We start from the raw sequence: 26253 nt of genomic DNA on the forward strand, positions 1-26253 counted from the left end.
CCCCCCCCCGGTTCTGGAAAGAAGGTGGCAGCATTTTTCTTTGTAAGATGGCACAATCTTACACCACCGCGTAGAATGAGGAATTATTTGTGAATAAACGAATTCACTTTGCGTTATTGGACATTAATGCAGCATGATTTAACGTTCGAACAGTAATTTATGTTTTCAACCTGCACAAAAACCACCCGTAATGGCATGTGAAGGATATCGTAGCCCGTGTTTTGGGGGCCCAGACCTTGGTAAATTTGGCGCGTTTTTTATAACTTCCCACCACCCCGTCAAAATGAGATGGGGTTAAGAGGGGGAAAGCTAAGGGTGATACTGTTTTTTGGGGTGGTTCGACACCAGGCAGGAAGTCGTGATGATGATGATGATGATCAGGATGAAACGAACCTCGCATGTGTGTGTGTGTGTGCGTGGTGATCCGGTCGGGAATTTTCGGAAGAACAGCTGGGAGGGACAAAACAGGTTTATCATCGTATTGAGGGGGAGGCGAGTGGGGGTGAAGGAGCCGAGTGCGAGATGCCTTAAAACACATCTCACCTGCTGGGGGTTTGCCGCGGTATAACCATAGCAACAGGCGTGCATATACACACTCGCCCCGGAATTGAAACCCACCCGAAAAAGGGGTGGTTTCGGGCGATCATCATCATCGCAAGAGGGCCGTTTTGTTGTTCTCTTGCTCCTCTTTACATTGCCTTCTTGTGTTGTGTTATGTGTGTGTGTGTGTGGGGGTTGTTTTTTTCTGTCGTTCCTTCACAAACGCAGGCGGCGCAGTTTACTCCTTGGGGGATTTTTGTTCGTTCTTTTTTTAGTTCCCCTTTGATCAATTTAGTTGAAAATTGTTTAGCTGCAAAAGGGAGCATTATAAGCAGCCAAGGATATTATTTTGCAAACGACAGAAAAATATGTAACAATATTAATAATAGAAAATAAACATAAAAACCCACTTTTCGAATACCTAGTAGGTATACTACGGGCATATCAATAAAGTTATTATAATTATAATAATTCAAATAAAATAAATCTCAATTCGATTCGCTAGATTATTTGCGTCAAATAGGCATGTTGCGTCAAATTGCCATGTTGTTAGGTTACTGCATATCCTACTTAGATGATTCCAGTGCAAATAAATCTCCCAATACTGCATCACCTCATCTACTTTTGCTAGATAACAAAATCCAAAAACAAAATGGAGACACGAAACAGATTGTGCGAAGACATCTACAAAACAACACGCATCGTATTGTGGGTCTCATTGTTAGATCCTTTCGAAGTCGGCCAGAATGTGAGCGGGAGACGAATAAAAAGCCCAACGACCAACGACCGGAGAAAGGGGGAATGGTATAGATTTAGTCCAAACGATGGGAAGAGAGCTTCAGAGATTTACAGCAAAGCAGGAACAAAATGAGCCTAGAAACGGGAGCAAAACTCATCCGCTCCGTCGCATGGCATCGCGGTCCCGGGTGCAGGGGGAAGTGAATTTGTCTTGGGTGGAAACACAGTCAGCGCGCGGGAGGACGCATTAGGGTCGAAGAAACCCTTCGTAAAGGAAATTAACGCAAAAAGGAGACACCGAAAATGCTCCGTTGCACACACTCGAAAGGAAACGGCACCGGCAGGTGGACGACGGCGATGAAGAAGACCTCGAAAAACCCATCACTAGAGGGGAAAAAATGAGCCAGTATCACCCACCGCAATTGTCAACGATCGAGAGGCGACCCGACGACAAAACACGACCCGAAAAAGCCGGTGCGCGTACCTTTGCTTGATATTTATTGGGCAATGGCGGCCGGGTGGGTAAGGAAAATGATGGTATGGGACGCAAATGATCGGCCTAGGGAGGGGAGGCTGCAGCCAAAGCAAAACCGTTTACATCCCATGTGCCGATATATCCACCCACCTGATTAACCTCAATATTTTCGCCTCAAACTAGCCTACTGCCTACATTGCCTGGAATTTCGCGTATTCCTCGTGGTTTGCTTGCGTTCGGTTAGCAGCGTTGTTTGAAGATAACAGTTTAGCAACACACATCTGCATTTCAGTGCTCGTACTTGATTTAATTTATTGCGCAGATAGAACAATCCAAACTCCATTTGTAATACATACCGTAAGAAACGTTGTTTAACCCCCTCAGTGGGTTACCAAAATAGTGCGTTGTTTGGCAGGATATTCCAGTACACCACGAACACCGCAAAAACACTTACGCTACACGTGCGCGGAATACGTATACTTCACTACAAACACTTCTTCTCGATATTCTCACAAACAGCAACGCAAATTCCTACTCCCTTTTCGTTCGCCGAAAAGCCTCGTGTTGCTACGATGTGATAAACGTTAAGCAACAAGCTTTCTCGCCCTACCTGCTCGACAGATGAAATGAAAGTGTGCGTTGTGATGAACCGGCATATAATGCCGGTTCGGATCACGCACAGCGGATGCAGTGTTACTCACACGCGTTGAATGGTGCACACACACCACCGCCAGCACAGTTTAAGAGGTTAAAGATGAACGTCATTTAATTATAAGAAATAAATCTATAGCTTGAATCAATTGATTTCGAATAGTGCGTTTAGTTATGTTTTTTCCAGATAAACGTTTAGTCTGGAATTGTTGATTTCACGCGACCAACCCTGCAATTCATATGTCGTTTTTTTGTGAGAAAGGATAATATTGCTTTGTTTCGTGCTCTCTTTGGTCGGGAAGCATTTTCTTTCACTCACACACGGTACGATCCGAAGGAATTTTGACCTGTTAGTGCGTATGTTGGATGCATTGTGATCGCTTAAAAATGAGTAATTATACTAATGTTATTACAGATTCTATTCCAGACACAATATTGAATAGCCGGCATTATGTAAACAATCGCCAAGTGCCGGGTTAATACAAACAATCATAGAGAAGAGTATTTTTTTACGGAGCAAAATGTGCTTAAATAGAATTTTGCAAAGCCCTTTTAGTCATCCATAATCGATACTAACCCAATTTTTGCAGGTGCTTGATAGCAAAACAAAATTAGCCGATATATCCGAAACGAGATCAAGAAAGTTTTTAAAGCAGTTTATGTTTCAAGCAAACATCTTTCTCAATCTACAATTTCAAATATTGCAAATTACGGCCCACAGGTGGCGCTAGTAAATTCGGGCATACTAGTTGTATGCTCTCGCCAACAGAGGTCGCAATTATTTATCCCCGTGTATGTCCTATGCAACATATTTTGTTTGTCATGTCCCTTATTTTCTGTTAGTTTACCCGCCAGGTAAGAAATTTCAAATTCGTAGCTTATTACTGAATCTAAAATGGGTAATAGTTTGAATATTATGAAGGTATGCATTTTTAATCCACGATTACACAAAGTAACGAGTAAAATGCTCAACCAACGCATGCTGGCGATTTAACCCTTTGTGTTATCAAGAGTTCCAGCGAGGTGTATCGTAAGATAAGATAAGATAAGGATGGTTTGTTATATTTCTCCTGCTTACCAGCTAGCGAGCATAACGTCGCGTGTGATCCAAACTGATATCATTCAGTTGAACTCAATCGTTTACCCCGTGTGGTAGTCAATCGATCGGTGGTTGAAGTTTAAGTCGTTTGCGTGACGTTAGTTTTAAGATTCACTTTCTATAATCGTTTGTAATACAGGTGAGAGTGTTGGTGAAGATCATAAATAATTTACACTGGGGTTTGGTAGTAACATAAAACAAATGTCTGGTTAAAATCTGTTGAGGAATGTATTCCAATATTGGGAGTATTAACTGCACGTATTGTACACCTCGTTAGGGTAAGGGTGATGCTCAACAGGTTTCCGTTATCAGCTAAAACTCTACAGCTACACTCTTCTAACGGCGGGAAGTGCTAGATAAGATATATAACACAAATATAGGGTGTGACAAATTTAGCAATATAAGCCGTCACAATGAATAAATAAATTTAGCAATAAGTTGTTTCATTTCTGTGTATTTATGGTAATCATACAAGTTTTATTGTGAACTGTGCGGTGATGATCGTCTTTAGTGTCTTCAATTTTGTGTCTCGAAACCAGTCACAAACCAAGAGGAAGTGTTACATCTATGCTAGGCGTGAGTGTGGGTGTGATTTATTCAAAACTAATCAAATAATGTTGTTTCGGCTATTTGCTCCACGGTTGGATGGTACTGCAAGTATTTTATAACAGTATTTTATCATTTTCATGGCACGATTCGTCATAGTGATACGTTCTAATCAATATCCGTTTGAAGTGCTAGGTTGTGTACATGGCCATTTTGAAGCATGTTCCTTTGATTACTTTACGCGTACGTTACTTCTATTGGTTCGCTAAACAAAGATGTATGTTGAAGTGTTACCAGTGCAAATGTGTACAGCTTTGGGAAGAAGGTACGAATTGGTAAATTATGAAACGGAAAGTTGTTATCTAGTGCAGTTAGTCATCTAAGCTTCATGGAGCATTGCCCAACTATTGGTTTCATAATGCAATGATAATGTTCAAATCATTCCACAATGGATACGTTCTAATCATCCGTGTTAAACATATCGATCCTATCCCAACACATATCTGAAAGCAAGAAAATATTGTATATGTGCTTATCACTTTGCCCTTGTAGAAAATAGGTCAATGTATTCTATAAAGTATTGTCAAGGGTTAATCCAGCACTCTAACCGCATACGCACGATAAAAAAGTAATACAGGATCCATGAATTCTGTTCCTGGTAAACCCGTTGGAATTCAAGCAGAAGAATGAACATAATGTAGGCAAGTTAGCCAAATAAAAGCTGCTAGTTGTACTTGTATTAATAGAACATTATAATCTGTTACTAAACTACGAGTACCTCGTGGTAGGGCGTGGCACTTTGTGCTTCGTTTTGTATTGCACCTGATCATCTCCGGTCGTGCAACATTGAAATGCACCGGTGGTTGTCTTTTGGGTGGGTTTTCCAGATACAAATTTTGTTATCTTTTCTCGTATGAAATATTGTTCTTATTCTTTGAGGACGTCATATTACCCTACCACGACATACAACTCAACAGGCCTACAGGTTCAATTCTGAAAAAGAAATGTTAGTCAGAGAGTTAATATTAATTACTGATAACAAACATCCCCTGATTCATCCATCATCGATCGTATGCCTCTGTGCACCAATTTTCGGAATTTACACCTTCATTAGATACTCATGATTCATAACCATAGCTTTAAACGGCGACCAAAAGCAACTAGCGAAGTATGGTTAAAGATATTAGGGAGGCAGAGTAGCAAATGAACGTCTACACCAATACCTCCACCAAGCAGGTTCATTCCGTCAGCCGTTGTTTGCGTGTCTAAACATAGAAAGGTAAAGATTTCGGTGTGGCCCAAAAACTCGCGACAGGTGAATTTGCAGCAGGTGTAGTCACAGTTCTTACGCAGCACCTCACCGTAGTATCGCAGGTTTGCGTACTCTTATCTTATCGGTGGACCGTAGCTTTTAGCCTTACGCAAGGCAAATTCCAACGCAGGTTAGGTCGATGAAGTAGCAGTCAGTCAAAGTTTCACATTCGTGCGTTTGTTGGTCCGGTAGACATAAGTTCTTTTGTTCGTTTGAAGTTGAAAACAGTAGAATTATTAAGTTTTACTTATAGAACGTTTATGTTTGTCTACCGTAGCTGCCGAGTTTGACAGAGATCATGAAGCTAGCGGCGTCGGTAGCGACGTGTCTGCTGATGGCCTTTTTACTAGCCATCAGCGTAGAAGCACAGGAAAATGTCCTCACCCGAGTGGCACCGTCAATGCTGGAGTGTTACGAGAGTGCACAGATCTTCGAGCGCGACAATCGTCTTCCGATGACGACGAACATGTTGATCGAGCTGATCCGTAAGGTGGAGGATTCACCTGGATTCCAGCAGGACATTCGTCAACTGGCCATCAGCATGCTGCATCGCTTCCGGCAAGATGGTATAGTGCGTGCACCGGGAGTTACAAGCATGTCTGGTGTGATTCCGTTCAGTCCGACCGAGTTCCAATTCACGAAGCATCGCGTATTGTTTTCTCGCTTGCTTCCGGGCAATGCTGTCAACTTCCCGAACGCTACCTTAAGCATTGACGAGAGGGTGAGTAGATCGAGACTCGAGATCGGAATCGATTTTTAATGCTTATCGTTTGCATCATTCCAGTGTGCACTCCATTTCATGCTATCAAACTCGATTGATCGCCGAGTCCGAGGAGATGAGAACATTCGCTGTTCACAGCTGTCACAATATCGGGCGGCTCGCGTACCACGTGAGCTAGATTTTAAGGATCGAAGCAGAATGCGCTCAAACTACCTCGGAGACAATGAGATGCTGGAGCAACCGGAAATGGATCGCATTCGGGAACACATCAAGAAGATTAAACATAAGGCTTCGTCGGTTGCACGACTCGAGATGGATCCGGACGAAGATCACCCGGACGAGGAACCTCGGGAAGCGGCCGTAGAAGAGGAAGAACCGCAGGAGGAACCAGTGGTTGCAGCAGCAGAAGAAGAGGAAGCGGGCGAACCACTGGAGGAAGATGAAACACTAGGGGAGATCGGTGATGTCAGTCTGGTGGATATTGCCTCGAACGCTATCAGTGCCTGCCCGGTAGAGAACGGCGTTATCTACACACCCTGGGGCTCGGTAATGGCCGGTACCGTGTTGGCTGGTATTGCGGCAGGTTTGGAACCTCAAACCGTACAGTTGCGCGATCTTGTGTCACGATCCGATCAGTATCGTAGCCGACAGGTTCAATCGATACGTGTAGACAACCGTTGGGCAGCTACGCTGTCCGGAGATCTGGCCGAGGTGAGTCTGCTGCATGTCCCTTCGGCTGGCAACAATGTGCAGGTTGGTGCGGCCGGTGCTTGGAATCGTACCGTTGCTCCGCGTTGGTATTTCCTAAGCCAGCGAGAAAACTTGCAAATGACGGACTCGGAGATCCGGGCCGGAATCGACGGATTACTGTTGGCTACGAACATCGCCGAATGGCGCAGCCGGGCGAACAATCTACGGTTGAGTCAGCTGCTGGACATGTACTACTCGCATCGTGGAGTGTTCAATGATACGGTGCGTTCGTGCAATCGTCGGGATCTCTTTACGACTGTGGCACCCATGCAGCAGCTGCGCGAACAAACGGTTGCATTTAGTACGGTGCTGGATAAGGAGATGCAGATGCCATTCACCATCACGCAGGACGCCATTATGCAATTCTCGGACAGATCTACCGATGCGTTGGCGAACTATATTCGTAAGTGTGCTGGAGTTACTTAAAAGAAATCCTTATGTTTTTCATAACACTATTGCTGTATTTGTGTTCTTATAGCTTCCGCTTTGAACGATCTAACGTGCGATGCGACTGCGATCGTGATGAACGATCGTACTATTTGGAGAGCGGCTTCCGATTTGTACATTTTTGTCGATGCTGCCTGGCCGCACCGAGATGTGTACTCCGTTGTGTCGTAAGTATAACTCCCATGGGCTTAATATTAAACACCAACTAACTTCACGATGGCTTCTGCAGCAACATCCTCGATTCGGTTGACATTGGTCGCTTTGGTTCGAACTATACTATTTTGAATGCTCGCGATGGCAATGTGATCGTAAACTCGACCCATTTCCTGTCGGACTTCCATTTGAGTTACACACCCCAGCTGCACCAAACTTGTAAGTGAGGCAGCATCGTTTGAGGGTGCCAAGAGCGGAGTTAACCGAATGCTAATCTTTCTTCCATACAGTGGCCAATGGATTGAATATCCCGAATGTGTTCCGACGACTGAGGGAGGAAACCAACAATCAGATGGCTGCCGAACGGCGTACCAACAATCTTAGTGGACGGTCAAAGATCGCGCTGCTGATTGTGCATACGGACCGTGTAAGCGAAGGTGACACCAACTTTGCCATCCAGCACTTGCAAATCTTCCGCGAAGAAGTACCGGACCTGCGCTTCCTATATCTAGCCGCCGGAGACCCTGGCCGATTCAATCGCTTTGTGCGTGACGAACGGCGTGATGTGTTTCCGTTGCGTGAGCTAGAATCCGGCTCCGTAGTGGATACGGTGCGCGTTCAGCTCAGCCCGGTCATACACCGGATACAGCAGGAACCGAGAAGAATAGTGAATCCCCGCTGTGGCAATGACTGGGTGCAGGAAAACTGGGGCTCCAACTCCATGAACCAGTTTGTCGAACCGCGCGGTGTGAACTTCTATCGGCTGCATCCGAACTACTTCTTCCGTGAGGGTAACAACAGACGTCTGCGCATCCAGGGTCACGGTTTTGCAACGCTTACCGTATGCCATTCCCGCTGGGTTGAACGTCCAAGGTGAGCTATGATAAGTGGTTGTGTAGTATCGTGCATAACGCTAATGGTTTTGATGTTCATCCAGACAAAATTCGACCGAGAATCGAGACTCCATCCAGTGCCGCACGATCAACACCGATGCGTACGACATAGATTTGACAAATCCTTGTGACGGCCACTCTGTGATTCATTCCTGTCCGCCACTGTTTGTGTCCGTCGAGGGACCAATGGATCCTCCTGCAATCATCCGTTGCTCTGAACCGGAATGTCGTTTCCCGGACAATGCACGATATGCTATCGTGCTCGATAATATGGGCTGCTTCAGTAGTGCTAACCGAACGGTCAGTTCACTACTGATGGCGACCATGGTTGCCTTGGTGCTAGCACTGTTTAAGCAATCGTAACTGGGAATTTAAGCCAAGGTTTAGTCTGTTGTAAAATTCATTTCGTTCTGACACCGAAAGCGTCCGCCTAGTATTAAGACACCATGGTACAACCCGAACTGTATCGTATGGTAGCACCCATTTCACGTTCATAGAGATACCAGTGACAATGAATGACAATGTAAATCGATTTACCGGTCCTGTTTGTAGACACCGATGACATACAGTAAAATAGTATTCATTCAATAAAAATATAATTGTCTTACGTTCACCGATAGATGCGTCGTTGTTTAGAGATTTCATCTGAACTTTTTATCTTCGACATCCTCAGTAAACGTTGAAAAAATAGTTCGACATTGCAAAAAAGCACAAAAGAAAATGTGTGATGTATCGATCCGGCGGTTGCTTATCAGCTAAGAAGCAATGTTTTGAAAATCGAATAAAAAACAAACGCTACAAACGCTTTATCGACGAAGATAAGATAGCCACATGGTGGTATTGACAATGCCATCCTCAAAAGTTGATGCCCATCGATTTCAGAACTCAGCGAATAACCACCTTGAAATTTAGTTTTGACTTTTGCATAGGCTGTTTCAGTAATGCATTTATACAAATATTATCTTCCACTCATCAATACATTGACGGTGTTGACGAAAGGTTATAATAAGGAAACAAAAAAGACACAGCTATCGTAGCTAAACAGTGCTTTGATGAATTAAGGAAGTTTTACTGTTTGTTTGAAGACACATCGCCACACTATTAGGTAAAAATAAATGGTACGTAAAGTAAGATTACTGCCCTCGTGTCAAACGATAATCGGAGAAAACTGTTCAACTATTACGCATCCCTCGTATAAGCGGTCTCGTTGTTAAAGACGTTCCGTGATGTAGTCCAGAAACTCGGACACTCGAGTGTAAACCGATGGGTAGTTCTCAAACGCACAACCATAACCCCACGATACGATACCGATGATCTGGTTCTGGTAAACTAGAGGACCGCCAGAATCACCCTGGCACGCATCCGTACCCTTGTGGCCGGCGCAAATGTGGAATGGTAGGATCGGGGCAAAGTTCTGATAGGCCATACCGCATCGAGCGTTGCCTACGATCGGTAGCATTACATGTTGCAGATGATTAGTGGACGGTCCTTGATACTAAAAGATAGGAAAGCGACAGTAGTGTGAGTAGCAAATAACGCTAAGTAGCTGGTCTTGCTTGTGTTACGTACGTAAAGAGCACCCCATCCAGCTATGGACACACTAGTGCCATCAGGGATGGTAAAGCTACGTCCCGGTAGGTTGATCGGTTGAACGGTGGGACTCAGCTGCAACGGACTAACCAGCTTCAAGACAGAAATATCAAAATCCAGCGTCCAGTCGTTGTAGTCCGGGTGAATGTGAACCTCGGACACGGTAACCAGCTGACCCCCTTCATTCCGGAGCGTTGATCCAGCGCGCACCTCAAAGTCCGACGGTACAAGTTCCGAGCTGGGATATAAGAATGTGTTTAGCAGGACATTGTAAAGGCCCCGGGCAGGGTGTACCCCATTGGACTACAAACTAGAAGACACAGTGTGCCGCCGTTAGGATGGTGTTGGTGTTCAGGATGGCACCACCGCAACTGTGCTTGTGAAGCCGTCGGAGCGACACCTGGTAGGGATGGTTCTCGATCGCCGTATCACTGCCACCAACGATGCGAGCCTCGTTTCTTCTGGGCACTGGAAACAGAACGTACACATCGCATAAGCAGACGATGGTATCACGGTCCAGAAATCAAATCGCTCGAATCATCCGGTTCAACTCACCAGCCGCCAAGCAACTGGCCATTAGCAGACAGAACACCCCAGCGAGCCTTAACGTCATCTTTGCACAGGTAACACCAAACACCACACCAAACAGGCAACCGTAACGGTCCGTTCTTCGCACGGAAGATGATGTGAGGCTTTTATACACCGGCGCGACGATTGACGGGCCATTGATATGATGTGTCCCGGGGACCGATATACGGTCGTTGATAAGCATATGCAGTAAGTGTTTATTCATGTACATGGGAACGTGCCCTTTATCGGAAACTGTGAGCATCTTGAAGCTCACGCGAACAATTGTACCGTCATCATGGTCGTTTATCAATTGTTGCAAATGGTACTGCTGAAGGAAAAGAATACTTTCTGCTTGGAGATTGCTACAGTAACAAATCTGTTGTATGTTCTTGGATCCCGTACAAAGGATAGTTTCGGTGGAAAACCCTTCGGCGATTCTCGAGCATAACAGTGTAAAAATAATCCTCGCTGTCGAAGAAGAAACTGTCAATTGCAGCTTTTTTGTTGTCTAGTAACTAATGTTTAATGCTAGTCTCTCGAAAACCTTACCCTTCCTTTATGGCTAAAGATAACAGAAAAGCAAAACGCATTACGATTCATTACACCCGAATACTGTACAAGGTTCTTCAATCTTCAACGGAACGCTTGTATGCTTAGTAACAGTTCGGATAGAAATAGTTAAGTCGTTTGATGTCCTTATAGCTAAGACCCACGCGTTGCCCAATAGTGACGCCCGATTGTTTGGGAATGATCGTAGCCTGTCCATTGTAGGAGAATGCCGTCGGCCCATAGTGCATAACGCTGTCGTAATCGTACGGAATGCCAAAGTCTTCCACCGTGTTCGAGTTGTAGCGATCGAAGTTGGACGCCCTGTCAGCCTGAATTGCACTCCAGTTGATCGTTACATAGAAGTCACGATCGGACGCACTCTGCATGTGTACGAAGCCGAGCGCATGCAGGAACTCGTGTATGATAGTACCACGGGACATACAACCGTACGGTTCTAGGTTAACCGTTTGTTCTCCACCGCGGTGACCCAAACTAGCCCAGCAACCCGATGGGTCTCCCTGGACGGAATGAAATATCTGGTAAGCCCCGTCCTTACGATTACAACAACGGGTAGGATCGTTTTGCTTACCATCACTTTTACGTAATCAGTTTCCGTCGTTCGAGGCTTGAACCGCACACAGCTTACCAGCTCGATCTGCTGGATAGCAGACACAATGCTATTCTGTTGGCTGATAGCTGGAGAGAAAAGGAAGTGTTATAGTTTAAGGAATATTGATAATTGTGAATGGATACCTACAGAAAGCTCTAGTATCGATCGTGTAAGGTACGATGTTGTTCGGCCACTTGTATGACTCTCCAATGATTGCCGTGTAGCCGTATTTTACAGCTTTCTCTTGATCGCTGGTGAGTTCGATATCTCCTTCAAAGTTTCCACCCTTTTCTTCCATTTCGTTTGCTATTTCCAAGCCTAAGGGATGTGCAAGCTGTGCTAAATCGTTCGCTGTGAAAGCTCTGGTACGAGGTCCAGCTTACCTGGCGGAGAGTCTCTTTTGACCGGTGATCCCACTGACTGATGCAACACCGCCATCACACAGAACATGACCCAGAACAACTTCATTATGAGTATTCACAGACTTGATTCCGAAATCAGAACACTTTTGCAGCAGTAGCTTTCAGAACCTCGAACGTCCCTGAACCGAACCGTACTGCGCTATGTCGGCAGGAGGACTTTTGAGCAGAACCTGTTATGCTCACAAAAAAACCCTTCGCGGTTGGTTGGGGTTTGAAAATCAGCGTAAAACACCTCGGTTTATGATGGCCATAAGTGGCCCCTTTTTGCCGGAAGGTGATCGTAAATTAGTACGTGTAAAAGTGTCCCAAAATTTGATTAAGATAAGATAAGAGCTCTTTGTGCTTGGAAAAGGCTGCTTGGACGGAAGTGAGCTTGTTCGGTTGAAGACGATTGAAAAAGAATAGTGGAATAATGAATCCTGCAGCACAGCAAATGATAATTTTTATGGCCTTATTACACTAAAAACATGCTGATCATTGTTGGATGTTGTTGTGATAGTGTAATTTTCATTCTTTTGTAATGGTTAATGGTTAGACCGAATTTGGGATTCTTCTTATATGAAGTTTTTCGTTTTTTGTTGATTTTGTTAGCCAATTGCATTTAAAATGTTTGTTGCAATAGAAATAGTCTTGTTAAAAACAAATTATTCTCAAACTTTATTTAGAAGATTTTCTACCATTAACGATCTTCGGTGTATAAGATCGAACGTGGAAGAACGATGCTAAAGATCTGCTCTGTGGCGGACCCTTGCACTTTTGGAGAACTTGGGGGAAGTTGGGTATAGTGTTCAGTAAGTTTAAACAACACAAATTAATATAATTGCATAGAGCGTTTATTAAGTTACTTCTGTTTCATACATTATTACAGTGTATAGTATTCCATAGACAGTTACAAATGCTTGTTGCATTGATAAAACGATAAGATGGATGTTCAAGTGTCTTTTGGTAGCATAATAATTAGTAACTCAGTATTGGTTTAATAATAAAATACATTTGTATACTATTTGTTACTTAGTAGCAGTCTGGGTATTGATGGTTGATTCGTTTGATATCTTTGGTACTGAGGCCGTTGCGCTGCCCGATGATGGCATTCGGCTTCTTGGGAATGATCGTAGGCTGACCATTTTTGGAAAATGCTGTCCTTCCGTAGTGCATAACACTTTCGTAGTCGTAAGGAATGCCGAAATCTGTGACCTGATCTGAATTGTAGAGCTTGAAGTTACCTATGGTGCCGTCCTGAATGGCGTCCCAATTGAAATCCAAATAAAAGTCCCGATCGGAAGCAGATTGCATATGCGCAAAGCCGAGCGTGTGCAGCAATTCGTGAATAATAGTGCCCACGCCCGTACAGCCGTTTGGTTGCAAGTTTACTTGTTGTTGCCCGCCATGATATCCAAGGGTTGATGAGCATCCAGATGTAGCTGTGCCCTGATAGTGAATGTGAGCGAAGTGTAAGTAATTGTAGACGGTTTCAAAAATGAAAAGTTGTTCAAATGTTGTGGTAAAGCTTACCGAAATTAATGCAAAACCTTTCTGAGTTGTGCGGGGTGCAAATCTGACACAGGTCACCAGCTCGATCTGGTCCATAGCGGTACGAATGTTATTCTGCTGAGCCATCGCTGTTAAGATAGTAGGAATTTAAGTCTTTTGCAGGCGAAAATAGCGAACGTGCGAGTGCGCAACTCACTGAAAACTGATGTATCAATTGTGTAGTACACGATGCCGTTGGGCCACTTCTTCAGGTCAAGCAGAGCTGTATAACCGTTCTGCACTGCATCAGACTGTTCGGGTGAGAGTATGATATCGCCTTCGAAATGACCACTAATTTGCTCCAAAACATTCTCGTCCTCTATTGCTGATGACATGGGGACATAGAATATGTATTAACGAAATGAAGCTTGTCTAGCTGAGACGTTCTTACATATTGGAGAAGTTCTTTTGGCCGGCCGGCCGATTGCCGTATCTAAAAACAAGATATGCAACGCACAGAACGAAACTAAAAGCAGCTTCATATTGCTGAAAATCGTGCTACTTTATCACATTCAGGCTGGTGCTACACTGTACGGTTCAACTCCAAGTCGGCCCCGATATAAAATTTTCATTCTTTGAATGGAGATGTTAAGATCGCAGGATCGCGAATCGGTGGCAGGGGTTACAGTATGAAAATTAGACAGTGATAAGATAAGGCACGGCATTTCACATGAATGTCTTAGCTGGAGCCATTTTTTGTGGACAAAAAATGATGGCGTATTCACTGCAGCAAGCTGTTACGACCTAGCCAGCATGAAAAGAAGAGACTGTTTTATTTCTCGTATCTGTTCTGTTTTGATGATAGACTGCCACTCACAAAATAGCCGCTTGCAATTCATAAAACAAAGTGCATGATAAAATTTACTCTCCGTCCAGCTAGTATGGCACAGAACTGATTCCATGATTCCAGAAAATTAGCATCCAAAGTATGTCTTTGGAGGAGGATTACGGTGCAACATGTAAGGAGTTTTAGCTTCTCAAAATAGAACCGGAAGTGAGTAACAAGACAAGTGCAAAGTTGATAATGGTTCCCAGTATCCGAACAAGGCGTCATATGTCACTTCATACTGCGCGATAGATCTTATCTGCTAGTGCAAATATTTAAGTACGAAGATGTTTTGGATGTTTGTATATCAAGTTAAAAGATACCATCCGTTGTGATCGTTAGATGCTTCAGGAAGACCTAAAAGATCATCGCAAGTTTGCTTGATCATTTAGTACCGTAGAAGCACCGGAAGGAATTATTTCAGTTGCTGGAACAGAGCGAATCGATGCATATGGCAAGAAAAAGAAAACAGGTTTGTTGATGGATGTGTTTGCTTTACAAATTTTGAATGAAAGTTTTTACATTTAATAAGACGTGAAATCTTGCTACACGGTACAGGTTGTGCGTCCGGTTGTGCTAGCGCTTTTCCTAGTCGTGTTGTTTGATGGAACCTTGGCTAAACGTTACGAAGAGATCGGGAAACGGCATCAGGGTGATATCGTGCTGACCGACATACAATCTGATGCAGCTACCGATGGTGGAACGCAGATTGTGCAGGATGCTTTCCGATGGGTTAAAGGAATCGTTCCGTATGAGATTTCACCGGCATTCAGTGAGTACTTGTGCACCTAGAGCAGAAACTTTTGAGCAGGCGATGTTACGGTTTTAATCGTTCCTATTTAGCTGAACACGAAAAGGAACAGATCACGTACGCGATGAGTAGAATCTCCGCTTACAGCTGTGTGCGATTTGTTCCTCGCAGTCTGGTGGACAGACAGTTTCTGAACGTTACTGCTAGTCCTACCGGGTGTTGGGCATCACTCGGTATGAACTTGCGATCGAATGAGCTAAACCTGCAACCGGAAGGATGTTTGGAGACGGGCGTTATCATGCATCAGTTGCTGCATGTACTCGGCTTAACCCATCCACAGTCCCGCCCCGATCGCGACTTTTACGTACTGGTGCAGGAGGATGCGGTGGATTCGACGATGAAGAACAACTTGGCAAAATATCAACAGGGTGTAATTGAGGATTTCGGCATACCGTATGACTACGAGAGCATTCTACACTGTCAGACTGATGCGTTCGGTTCTGCGACATCGAGTCGAGCCACGGTTGTGCCATTGGTATGTGTTCTGGAAATATCTTTCGGGCTGAGTTTGTAAAACCACACGCTTACTTTCAGGTTGACGTCGACATTGGCCAGCGAATCGAACTAAGTCTGAAGGATGTGCGCAAGCTGAACAAAATGTACGACTACGAGTATTGCGGATTCTGCTATCGTGGAAATTGCAACGAGCTTAGATCCAACATAGTGTAGTTGAACATTGTTCGTGGGAGATGAAGGTGTTTATACTTTATTTGTTATTCATGTATTGCAAAAAAAGGATTTTGTAAATAGCCACAACATTGAAGGTTAATCAAAAATAAAGACGTAATGATGAATATTGCTTACCTGATAACTCGCAACCTGCAAACGGGCGCTGTACGTGCATACTTTCAGGCGTCTGTCATCCAGGCAGAAAACAATTCGTAACGTTCCGTAACGGTGAAAAAAGTTCGTCATCAAGGTAATATCGAGATTGAACAACTTACGTAACAGATGCTACCATGGATAGAAGAAAAGTCACGTGAGGAGATTCAGTTGTTTATTGACACATCAATTAAATTAATTAGTACATTCAAATAAAAGTTATGTGGCCGAAATGTGACCTCGTCATCCTTTTAGGGCAACCATTCGGCGGCATTGATCAGTCGTTCGGAACGGTAGGTTGTTTTTTCCACAACGGCTTCTTCCTCATCGCTTTCTTCAGCTCGGGACCTATCGAAGATCTGGTACGGGTAAGGTGTCCATCAGGTCGATAGTGCATGCAAATAGACAAGGTGTGTGTGTGGACATGAAACAGAATATTAATAACACTTTTTGCACCCAATTCATTCGAAACCGAACATCCTTCGAGTAGGGAAGGAATGTGCGAACAAGTACGAAATGGAGTTGAAGGTTTAATTACTATCGGTACCAAACGAGCCACCTGATTTGCCATTTCGTTTCGCAGTTTCGTTTCTATCAGTCTGTCCGCGTTTCGGGTCAAAATAAATGAACCTTTTTGCCGGCGTTCACTGCAGCCTCGAACCCGTCACCGATCGCTTCACCCGCCTTCCGGAACGCGTTGGCAATGTTGCGCGTGGAGAAGGTGTCTGGATCGATGTGGATGTTCCAGCCGGCTTCACCCTCCTTCGGACAGCCGGTCTGATTGACGATGCTCAGATCGAACGGATCCACCGAATACGAGCTCAACCGGGTGCGGATCTGGATGGAGAAGAGCGAGATAGAGTGGATCGATGGAATTAGAGAACGGGTAAAGCAAAGGAGTATTAAGCGGATAAGTGCACACTGTAGTACTTCCGGCGTGTTAGGCCAGCACGGTGTTACGGATCCAGCCAGGATGAGTTGTTTTTTTTTTCGTGCGGTGGTGATGCGGAGGTGATGAGGGAGATGCTATCGGGAGGGAATCACCACGAATCCCCATCAAGGGCACGTGTCGACGGTGCCTCATTTCAATTTTAATTAATAACAATCACGCGATTGGCGTGATGCATTGTTGGTGCCGCAGTCTGGCATTGGTGCCGTGTAGCTATGGAATAAGCGAGTCACGGATGATCTACGCAACGCTGCTGGAAGTTTGGGATTGAATGTGAAGTACGAAGGAAGGTTGTAAGAGGGTGATGATTAATTTGCATACCCTACCAATACCAAAGGTGTCATATACATCCGAGTATCGTTTTTAGATTGTTTATGTTTATGGACTGTTTTTTTTTCATTTTTGGATACCTATGCAAAAATCCAACATCTACGAATTATCCGTAAAGGGGCATGCTATTAATAGTGGTAGACTGAAAAGAAGCACTGCAAGCAGCAGCTGTCCACTTTGTGAAAGATGCAAAATACTATCCCGATGCATGATTTCATAGCGGTAAAATCGTGTTTTAATGCTCGATGTGTAAGGATAAACATGAACATGGCTGTTGATTTTTAATGAGAACGTTTTCACCCTATCCATCGTCATCCGCGATGGAAAGGATAAGCTGGGCCGTGAATAATGGGGATGCTGGTTGGTTCTTTTTTTTGGAGGGAAGGCGTACCTAGCCCACCCCTTTCATTCATATTATTCATTGAGATGAGATGCCAACATTTCGGGTGCTCATGAATATCACGTTGACCAATGTTGACTCTGGACCAGCTCGTTCGGGGTGATCCGAAAGCAATTTTAGTGCATGATTTATTGCAGCTTTCGAGCTACCGCAACATACCGGGTTTGTGAGTGTACGCGCAACGGTACCAGACAACTCCAACGCCAAGTGGAAGAAATTTCCCGGAAGCCCCACGATGGCGCAGCGTGTGATTTATTCAACCAACCATGGAGGGTAAGAAGATTAGAGTATGCTTCACACATCGTTGTTATCAGATTTAACGCACGTAGCGCAACTGACGTACGAAATAGGTACAACGGTGTGTGTATGTGTGTGTGCATGCCGAATTGTGTTGCGATTCGAGCAGATTTTACCGTGATTGTGGTGTGGTCGTGCAACGAAACGCTTCAACACGGTTAGTGGCAGGTGGCCTATGCATTGGACTATGCTTGGATAAGCTGGTTGCAACTGGGCCATGCTGTATGCAACAGGTATGCACAGGACGGTTAAGGAATTTGATGGAAACAGGCTTGAAATAGGTTAGTTAACATAACCATTTGGATGTAGCTATTTGGATGTAGTTAATAAAAAATGGTCAATATTTCATTTTTGACAGCTTAAAACCGACGCGTGCAATATCACAGGACGTGGACACCATTTACAATTTTATAAGTCATCGATTAAAGTGTTTTACGTGGAAATGTGAAGAAATTAATTTCCGGAAAGGAAAGAAGAATCAATCCAAAACCTTGCAAAGTATGCCAACAATTCGTTATACTAGTAATACATCAGATCTAAGAAAATAAGCTTTTGGAAAGGAATGTGAATCCTGAGCACTTCAGTAACTGTGAGTTTCTCTTTAAACACCAACGAAGAACGAGTTTGAGAGAGGTATTGAACGTTGAAGAACACGTAATGTGTTGTGTGAGGTTCATTGTTCACTAAAGTCGTTTCCATCTAAGCCATTGTTCACTAAACCCCTTCCCAGAGCTAAAGCTGTCTCCATCAAAGGGACCAATTGCAGTAGTAATTTTAGAACCAACGGCAACAGGTTAGTGCCGACTCGCTACTCGAACCAAACGTAACACCAAAAAAAAAAAACTCGTCTTGTAACACCTTGGCATTTGTTCGCACCGAGCAGACAAAGGACCTAATAAAGTGTCTATTAACACTACGTCAGTGTTGTGAAGGTGAAAAAGTACATACACGAAGATGGCCACAATTCACACCATTTTCCTAGAAGTATACGATTCCAGGAAGCAGGGCAGAAAGGATGTTTGCTCAAATTGAAAAACTCACTGTACCATTTTGGGACGTCGAAAAGCATGACGATGTGTCATGGGACCGTGTAACATTATCGCGTCAAAGGTGAGGAATATTCCCGCATAGACAGAAGTTAGGCCGGCGAAGAAATGAAATGGATGACGTCAAGCAAAAATAAAAAAAAAGGAAAGGAACCCAATGTAACAGTTGTAATTAGCACTATTTGCGACGCTGTAGTATCCGGTTCCGTGCGAGTGCAATTCGTCAACCGTGCGTAGCAAGTGTACCGAAGCGCAGTGGAAAACTAGTCAACAGTCATTCCATATTCCCTTTGGTGGGGCTCATCTGTCCATGTTGCGCTTGTTAGGGAACTGTTCACTCAAGGGGGTAAGGACAGAAAGACACACAAGCACTGAGCTTTCATCCATTTTACACTCATGCATGTTTCATTTGAACAGGGAACGGAACGTTAAGCAGGCGGAAGCACACGGGTTACGCAACTGACACGTGGTTAGGAAAATGGCGCAAATTGAGGACATGCAAGTAGGTGTGGAAATGATATAGTCACGCTGTTAGCGGTGCGAACAGGTGGAGTGGGGATGGATTGGGAGGGTGCACTTATCTTCCGGGTTTTGCTTAATATGAAAATGAGCCTTTTTATCCGACCAGTTGCACAGCGGTGACCATTACATTCACCCGTGGGACGTGTGTCCTTCGATGTCTTTGTGGATTTTTTTTGCGGATTTCTAAAAAGTAGGAAAAACATCGATGTTTTTGTTTTTCCAAAAACGAAATTCTCCTTTTCCGTGCATTAATTTCATGTCTAGCAGGTGGACTTTTTTCCAGTTAGCAATGACATAGCTGCAGACCACCTCACATGACGTTCAAACAGTGCCCGGCGCACAAACCCACCAAAAGGTCAGAGTACTAAAGTTTCGGATTCCGGTTGCGGGTCGTTGACCAATTTGGGAATCATACCCTTAAATCCCTTGCCAGCTCGATATCATTTGCTGTCGGATGGACGAAAACGTATGAAGGTACTGCTGCCCTGCTGTAGTAAGAAGTTTGCCCGAGTTTACCGAATGCTTTCCACCCTTTTGGGATAGGTACCGAACGCGTGGGGTTAAGTTCGTGGTGGTTCGTTGTTCACCGTTGTACGGTGGCACAGCTGGCCAACGTACAAAATGGTAGTTCCAGGTGTCGAATGATGCTGATACGTAGATGCGGTGACGGTGGCAGAGGGAAATCGCACCACTTTCCATCAGTAACGAGAGTGACATCTAACAAGCCAAAATGGAGAGGATTATAATAAGGACAGAAATTCTCGTCTGACTCTAGTTGTACTCCGTTAGATGTGGGTAAAACTAAACGGTACCGTTTACATTTTTCATTAGCAGCTGCACAATGGGAAATTTATGTGGGTGTAGACAAAGAGTAGTGTTAATTGTAAAGGCTTAAATTGCTGTTTAAGATAATGAATTAGCATGCGCATCATGAACAGAATGAGTGAGTACGAATGGCCCGTGAAGAAGATGAATCATTTAAAATGTTGTAGTTACCCAACAGATGGCGCTATCTTATAAACATATCGTCACATAGTAGTAATTGATATCTCTTATGGGGGGAGATATCTAGAATTGATATAATGGACGATTAACAACTACTTTAAATTACATTTATTACCATGATGTTTTCGGTAAAACATTTCGATGTAAAATTATTGACTGCTAAAATAATTGTGCGAACTGAGTAGTGTTCGAAATGTTCGCGTTGAAAAACACGTTAAATCTGGCCATGTTCCTTTAGTGTAATGGCTAAACAATATCGTCTACTTTTTCCGACCATTGTATGCTACCATGCGCACACTGTGGTGTGTCAAATAGAAAGATAAAGTATATCCACCCTTTGTTTTTTCTCCCACCTTACCTTGTCCACGAAGATTTTATCCAAATCGCGCGTGCGGGACAGCAGAGTCGCACTCTGCCGGTGTCCAAATGGAATCTTCTGACACGAAAACACCCCAGCGTACGTGTCGTAGTCGGTCATGAACACGACAAACTTTGCGGAACCGGCCACGCCTGCAACAAAAAATTGCCCGGGAAAAGAATAAATTAAGCCAAACATGAAATTTGTCGAGCTTTGCTGGACGGAAGTTGATTAGATGACGTCATTTGGAGCTTTCGGAGGGGTTTTGCTCTTTGTTATGACGCAGCTGTGGACACTCACTGAGCGGAAACCGAACGGTCATCCGGGCCGGAACGTCCCGGTCGGTAACGGTAAGCTTGCCAGTGTACGAATACTCGTGCTTGATGGGTGCGATCGAGAGTGCAGCCTTTTGGGAGACCTGCTCAATGAAGTACTCGTCCGGAGTGTCCGCATTTTTGGTGATGTTGTAGATTACGCAGGTTGCTGCGGTGCCGGTTTTCTGTATAACGTACCAGATACCGAGGAACTGTGAAAAAAAACAGATTTCATGTTTATTGTGAGATTTTTTACTTAAATTACGAAAACGCGATTTTTCACTGGAGAAAATCGCGTATGAAGTGGAAAATTTAGTTAAATGTTTTGAATAAGAGCAATTTAATTTATTCAAAAACTTTCACAGACGCTCATTGTGCCGTATTTAATGGAGTGTTGCTTGATCTCGCTGACACTTCACACCTTAGCCACTCAGCGAGTAACGTAGTAACGTCACTAATTACACAGTCGTGGATGTCAAACTTTGCCAGTACGTCGCTGTCATCTCAAATGTCCCAACGAAACAGGGTCCCGATTTACGGCTAGAAGTGTAATCATTGTTTTTCAAATGTTACAATAAGCAACAATGTTCTCAAGTAGCGTAACGGCGCGAACAATACGCAAGTAGGACACAAAGGCATTGATCACTTGATTGTGAAGGTACTTTTAAGTTGGTCGTTTTAGGTGTGTTTTGCAGCGTACAGTTTATAAGAAACACTTTGGTACTATTAGCAAGAGCACGGGCACACTAACCGGCACTAAGTGTTGAGAAAGTCAGGGTCAGAAAAGGTTGGGCAGTGGTGTATCGGATATGTAAGACTTTGCGTTTCTTACAAGTTCATGGTCTTTTCGAGGAAGGTTCTCGCCACAGCAATCAGACTTGATGGTGTGTGGAAAGTTTAGATAGCAAACGGTACAAGCACAGGCCCCTGAAGCCTGTCGAACCCACACCACCAGACAGGACAACAAACTTTGGTTTCGATCTCCGGAGGTCTCCGGGGGTTAGGTTTCACGGTCTCGGTTGTCGGGTCGATGCGCTTCCGTGACGGACAAGGGATTGACAGGTCAGGGCGATCGGATGTTGTTGCCGACCTCGTAGCACCATAACTTTTGATTGGCTTATTAAAGTTTACATCCGCTCGGTTTATCCAGGCGGTGGTGTTGCGTCGGTTTTCCAATCTGCAGGAACTGCATCTAGCATTACCTAACAGATGATTTCTCCCCAGTTACATGCTCATGTTTTGAAATAATAAATCCATCATGATAAAGAGAATAAAATAATTATCACATGTTCATAAATGCCACCTTTTTCACAATTCCAAGTCTCATTAAAAGTTAGTAAAAGCATTAAAAAACAAACAACCTCACACACAAAACCCTTCCTCGTGATGAATTGAAACATTATTTCATCCGTCCAACCTCCAAGAGTGCGCAGTGCTGACGCGTTCGTTCTTCAGCTTGTAATAACCATTTGTGACTCCCTTTAGCACTGAACACGCATGTCGAGGATTCTCATTATAAGAAAACCGTCGTGTCGTTGATTTCAAGGAACAGTGATCTCCCACAGTGTGTGGGAAAAATTTCAAAAATGAAAATTTATCTCTCCACTTTCTCAACAAAGCACTAGAAAAACTGTGCCATCCATAGCTTCTAACTCGGGTAAGCTTTCGTTATTCGCCTTCGCAAACGTCACCATCATCATCCATCGTCCTGCACTGCGAGTGAGTCTACCCATCCCATATGAGAAAAGGGCGTTGGGAAGTTTTTGGTGCAATTGTCATTTACGCCATCTGGGAGCAGTAGCGCTTCCGCTGTTCGGTGTCACTTTTACTCGTTAGCACGTGTGCGTGTGTGTTTATTGTGGGGTTAGCTAAGGGTGGGCGTACAATAAATTATCACCCACGTCACGATGGTAAGGTGTTCTGTTTCACGTTTCCCATTCAGTTCGGAGGTTAGTTTTTTCCTCAGAAAAGCAGTGGTCGTATGATGTTAAGGATGCCCTCTTTGCCACGTGCCTGGATAGGTGTAATTAGAAGTAATAGGAGCTTGGCAAAGACATGTACAGAAAACCTGACCTACAGTGGGGCAGAAACATTATGTTATAAAAAAAACCAGGCGAACATTTGAAAGTTGTAAGATGATTGCAAAGTTATATCGTGGCGAGCGTTAGGTTTTCAAGAAGTAAAACCATAAACTGGATGTTGCGACATGTTGTAACTTGTCTATTTGCGACATGTTAAGGGAGTCTCCTTGCTCCGCCTTTACGACCTCTTGAAAACATGTTGCTTCAACGGTCGGAAACATCAAAAACACCGACATATTTCATTGCAAACGGACACAAAACGGCTAGCAAGGGACGACGACGAAACGTAACCTAATTCTGAAGGAGAAAATTGAATCAATCGTAACGAAACCACCGTGTAGTCGAAATGTTGTTATTTCTCCTTTCGTTTGTTTGCTCAGTAAACGGGTTTGTTTATGCACCCGAGACGAGAGGCTGAAGCCAACTATGTTCTAGGATAGAACCTTACGGCGCGAAAGCCGGCAAGCTAGCCGGCAAAGTCAGAAGCGAGAAGATGCAATCCTTCCACCGATTCCACAATCTCGTCGGACCTTATCGGACCGGACCATTTTTCCCCAAGAAAAAGAATCCCGTCCCATCAATCAACGTCAGCAACAGGGGGCAACCGTAGTAACGATCGGTTCGGTCAGTCGCCCGGCAGGAACAAACTGTTGCCCGTGATGCTGACCGATCCCTGCAATCGCTTGTCCGCCGCATGGTTGAGACAAAACGGTGAGGGATTCTAGATTTCAGATTTTTTCTGCTTCTCCCGGTGGCGGTGTTGCCTTTGTCAGTAAACGAAAGCATACTTTCGAGTGGCTGAAAGCTTTCGTTGTTAGTTTGGGTGAAATGTACATCTGTTGAAGCGATGCTATCCTGATAAGATTTCAGGGATGGGTAATAATGGACAAGCAAATGTCCGTCTTGTTTGATCGGTGTATATCACCCGGCATGCGAAAGCTTCCGCCAGAGCAATTAGGCAAACGTGCGTTTGACGTTCGATGAGTGAAAAAAGGATCAGGGGTCTAGAGCCTTTGTGCATGGCACAGAGTGCATTATTTATTTAAAGGCATTTATTGCGAGGAAAGGACGCAATGCTGATGCGTTGAAAAAGCCATTAGTCCTTTTTCCTGGCTTTTCAATTCAGGAATCCTTCAACACGACCCACATTCTCGGTAGCATATTTACGTAGAATGATTAATGTTTGTGTGCTGTGGAAATTTTCTAAATTGAGGGTAAAGCACTTTGTTATCACTTGGAGAGTACTGCTTCTTAGTGATAATTAACCTCTATTATCGCTTGCTTTCGCACTTCAGTGTGTGTGTGAAATGGAAGTTACACGCTTCAATTCAAATTGTATACATTTTTACGCACATTCCATGATAGCGCCCAATGGCGGTTTTCCCCACGGCGCAAATAACTCGCAGTTGTTAGTTGATCGATTACAGGTTCACTTCATCGAGGCATGTAGCTAGGTACAATCGATCGTTCAGGTCAGTGGCCGGCAAACTAATCCCAAGAGGCTGACAAATATACAGCCACGGAGCTACATTTATCTTTTACCAATAATGCAGCTTTGAGGTTATTCGATATCATATTCTCTGCCTTAATTTGATTTAAAATCTATAGCACTATTCTAAAGAAATAGTTCCGCTTAGCAAAACATCCGAATCTAAAGAGTCATCTACAATCACGCTTTGCCAACCACTGGAACGAAGATCACGGTCATCTTGCGCTGGGAATGATTGACCTCTGTCTATTTTTCGCATCTCAACGCAGATGATTTGTGTAAAAAGGTTATCAATTCGGAACGATGCAATATTACTACGAAGCGCGAGTTGTGATAGCAAACAATTACGCCGCACAATCACTGATCAGACGAATAAATTACCTGCTTCATGCTGAAACCGTTCATCGGTTCAACAGTTGGACAGTCACCGGTTTTGTAGGTATGACCCTGTACAATACCGGCCAGGCAGGCCAAGGCGGCAACAGACAACATCATCGCCAGTACGCACGGAACTTTAGCCATCGTTAGGTGGACACACTATATTGCACGGTTTAACGACAGAATATAAAGAAAACAACCCACTTTCACTCACTTCACGGGAGGAACTGTTCTTAAACGCCTTCTTCACCGGGCGAGCGCTCTACTGCAACTGTATCTGTTGGAAGACGGCTGACTTCCTCTTGTAGCTCTGGGCGCTTCTCGTCAACCTTCACAGATGTTACGCACACAATCACCCGCGATCGTTCAAACCGACGATTATTCAATTGATCTGTTTGTGGCGTCTATTCTTTCGCTTTATAGCTCTCCTTCTTCTTCTCCCGTCGTGATGATGTTGATCGGCGCAGCATCCGAGCAAGTTGTTTCGACGATCGCACGAACTCGGACAGTGAACGCGTTTGCTTATCAGCACTAAAGTGGGCCCTTTCCCATGTGGACCAGCACGCGTGTGGTTCGCATCAAGACTGTGAATGAGTCGGCATCGGCCGCGCTGTGTCTTCCTCTTACTTTTTCATCGAGTTGTGGTCGCTGAACCGCGAAACCTTTCCCGTGAGTGGTCAAGTCAGGTGATGGTTGCGGTGCGTGGGTTTCATGGTTTGTTTTTGTTTTATGCTTATGTCTTCTGTTCGCGGTAAATCTGATGACTCATTCGGGTCGAATGTGGCTTCCCAACACTAGAGCGGCCCATGATGGTGGTTATCGTCTTGCATTGCTTTGTAATAGCAGAACGTGGCCAAACAAAGGCAAATCAGTCTGTAACGGTAAAGGGTAATACGACAGAAGATTCATTGTATTTTTTCCCCGCTTGTATGTTACGAGCACCAACAATAACGACTGCTGCAGTGTGATACATAAGAAAACATACAGCAACCAAGTAATAGCTACCACGCTACAAGCTTATTGGATTAG

At 44.2% G+C, this 26253-nt stretch overlaps 6 protein-coding genes across 6 annotated transcripts; 2 read left to right on the plus strand and 4 right to left on the minus strand.

Moving 5' to 3' along the window:
* Nucleotides 1–5653: 5653 nt before the first annotated feature.
* Nucleotides 5654–8688, plus strand: LOC128706865 (uncharacterized). Its single transcript, XM_053801808.1, has 6 exons — nt 5654–6082; nt 6146–7235; nt 7311–7446; nt 7509–7651; nt 7723–8305; nt 8370–8688. Exons 1-6 carry the CDS (start codon nt 5660–5662, stop codon nt 8686–8688), a joined length of 2694 nt encoding a protein of 897 aa, XP_053657783.1. The 5' UTR covers nt 5654–5659.
* Nucleotides 8689–9535: 847 nt separating this feature from the next.
* Nucleotides 9536–10528, minus strand: LOC128709549 (trypsin-3-like). The gene is made up of 4 exons (XM_053804556.1): nt 10471–10528; nt 10227–10383; nt 9895–10153; nt 9536–9820 (listed from the first exon to the last, which is right to left on the minus strand). Exons 1-4 carry the CDS (start codon nt 10526–10528, stop codon nt 9536–9538), a joined length of 759 nt encoding a protein of 252 aa, XP_053660531.1.
* A 610-nt stretch (nt 10529–11138) lies between these two features.
* LOC128707609 (astacin-like) lies at nt 11139–12112 on the minus strand. Its single transcript, XM_053802567.1, has 4 exons — nt 12028–12112; nt 11792–11962; nt 11624–11730; nt 11139–11552 (listed from the first exon to the last, which is right to left on the minus strand). The coding sequence occupies exons 1-4, from the start codon at nt 12110–12112 to the stop codon at nt 11139–11141; spliced, it is 777 nt and encodes a 258-aa protein (XP_053658542.1).
* Nucleotides 12113–13077: 965 nt separating this feature from the next.
* LOC128718831 (zinc metalloproteinase nas-14-like) lies at nt 13078–14078 on the minus strand. The gene is made up of 4 exons (XM_053812447.1): nt 13988–14078; nt 13754–13921; nt 13579–13685; nt 13078–13494 (listed from the first exon to the last, which is right to left on the minus strand). Exons 1-4 carry the CDS (start codon nt 14076–14078, stop codon nt 13078–13080), a joined length of 783 nt encoding a protein of 260 aa, XP_053668422.1.
* Nucleotides 14079–14873: 795 nt separating this feature from the next.
* On the plus strand, nt 14874–15902 carry LOC128718832 (zinc metalloproteinase nas-14-like). The gene is made up of 4 exons (XM_053812448.1): nt 14874–14894; nt 14981–15194; nt 15266–15708; nt 15768–15902. Exons 1-4 carry the CDS (start codon nt 14874–14876, stop codon nt 15900–15902), a joined length of 813 nt encoding a protein of 270 aa, XP_053668423.1.
* Nucleotides 15903–16306: 404 nt separating this feature from the next.
* On the minus strand, nt 16307–25368 carry LOC128719492 (apolipoprotein D-like). The gene is made up of 5 exons (XM_053813117.1): nt 25228–25368; nt 21263–21488; nt 20963–21114; nt 16686–16892; nt 16307–16414 (listed from the first exon to the last, which is right to left on the minus strand). The coding sequence occupies exons 1-5, from the start codon at nt 25366–25368 to the stop codon at nt 16307–16309; spliced, it is 834 nt and encodes a 277-aa protein (XP_053669092.1).
* Between the last annotated feature and the right edge of the window lie 885 nt (nt 25369–26253).

The sequence above is a fragment of the Anopheles marshallii genome, chromosome 2 (genome assembly GCF_943734725.1).
Source record: "Anopheles marshallii chromosome 2, idAnoMarsDA_429_01, whole genome shotgun sequence".
Classification (NCBI taxonomy): domain Eukaryota; kingdom Metazoa; phylum Arthropoda; class Insecta; order Diptera; family Culicidae; genus Anopheles; species Anopheles marshallii.

What these genes read in the sequence shown, in the direction of transcription:
- LOC128706865 (XM_053801808.1), top strand. Translation starts at nt 5,660, where the DNA reads ATGAAGCTAGCGGCGTCGGTAGCGACGTGTCTGCTGATGGCCTTTTTA. An exon ending in TGCGTTGGCGAACTATATTC is followed by an intron (nt 7,236 to 7,310) that starts GTAAGTGTGCTG and finishes GTGTTCTTATAG; the next exon opens with CTTCCGCTTTGAACGATCTA. An exon ending in ACCCCAGCTGCACCAAACTT is followed by an intron (nt 7,652 to 7,722) that starts GTAAGTGAGGCA and finishes TCTTCCATACAG; the next exon opens with TGGCCAATGGATTGAATATC.
- LOC128709549 (XM_053804556.1), bottom strand. Translation starts at nt 10,528, where the DNA reads ATGACGTTAAGGCTCGCTGGGGTGTTCTGTCTGCTAATGGCCAGTTGC. An exon ending in GGCCAGTTGCTTGGCGGCTG is followed by an intron (nt 10,384 to 10,470) that starts GTGAGTTGAACC and finishes TTCTGTTTCCAG; the next exon opens with TGCCCAGAAGAAACGAGGCT. An exon ending in CTGGATGGGGTGCTCTTTAC is followed by an intron (nt 9,821 to 9,894) that starts GTACGTAACACA and finishes CCTATCTTTTAG; the next exon opens with TATCAAGGACCGTCCACTAA.
- LOC128707609 (XM_053802567.1), bottom strand. Translation starts at nt 12,112, where the DNA reads ATGAAGTTGTTCTGGGTCATGTTCTGTGTGATGGCGGTGTTGCATCAG. An exon ending in CAAAAGAGACTCTCCGCCAG is followed by an intron (nt 11,963 to 12,027) that starts GTAAGCTGGACC and finishes CACATCCCTTAG; the next exon opens with GCTTGGAAATAGCAAACGAA. An exon ending in CTGATTACGTAAAAGTGATG is followed by an intron (nt 11,553 to 11,623) that starts GTAAGCAAAACG and finishes CATTCCGTCCAG; the next exon opens with GGAGACCCATCGGGTTGCTG.
- LOC128718831 (XM_053812447.1), bottom strand. Translation starts at nt 14,078, where the DNA reads ATGAAGCTGCTTTTAGTTTCGTTCTGTGCGTTGCATATCTTGTTTTTA. An exon ending in CAAAAGAACTTCTCCAATAT is followed by an intron (nt 13,922 to 13,987) that starts GTAAGAACGTCT and finishes CCATGTCATCAG; the next exon opens with CAATAGAGGACGAGAATGTT. An exon ending in AATTGATACATCAGTTTTCA is followed by an intron (nt 13,686 to 13,753) that starts GTGAGTTGCGCA and finishes CTATCTTAACAG; the next exon opens with CGATGGCTCAGCAGAATAAC.
- LOC128718832 (XM_053812448.1), top strand. Translation starts at nt 14,874, where the DNA reads ATGGCAAGAAAAAGAAAACAG. An exon ending in TGAGATTTCACCGGCATTCA is followed by an intron (nt 15,195 to 15,265) that starts GTGAGTACTTGT and finishes GTTCCTATTTAG; the next exon opens with CTGAACACGAAAAGGAACAG. An exon ending in GAGCCACGGTTGTGCCATTG is followed by an intron (nt 15,709 to 15,767) that starts GTATGTGTTCTG and finishes GCTTACTTTCAG; the next exon opens with GTTGACGTCGACATTGGCCA.
- LOC128719492 (XM_053813117.1), bottom strand. Translation starts at nt 25,368, where the DNA reads ATGGCTAAAGTTCCGTGCGTACTGGCGATGATGTTGTCTGTTGCCGCC. An exon ending in ACGGTTTCAGCATGAAGCAG is followed by an intron (nt 21,489 to 25,227) that starts GTAATTTATTCG and finishes TTTTTTTCACAG; the next exon opens with TTCCTCGGTATCTGGTACGT. An exon ending in CAGTGAACGCCGGCAAAAAG is followed by an intron (nt 16,415 to 16,685) that starts GTTCATTTATTT and finishes TACCCGTACCAG; the next exon opens with ATCTTCGATAGGTCCCGAGC.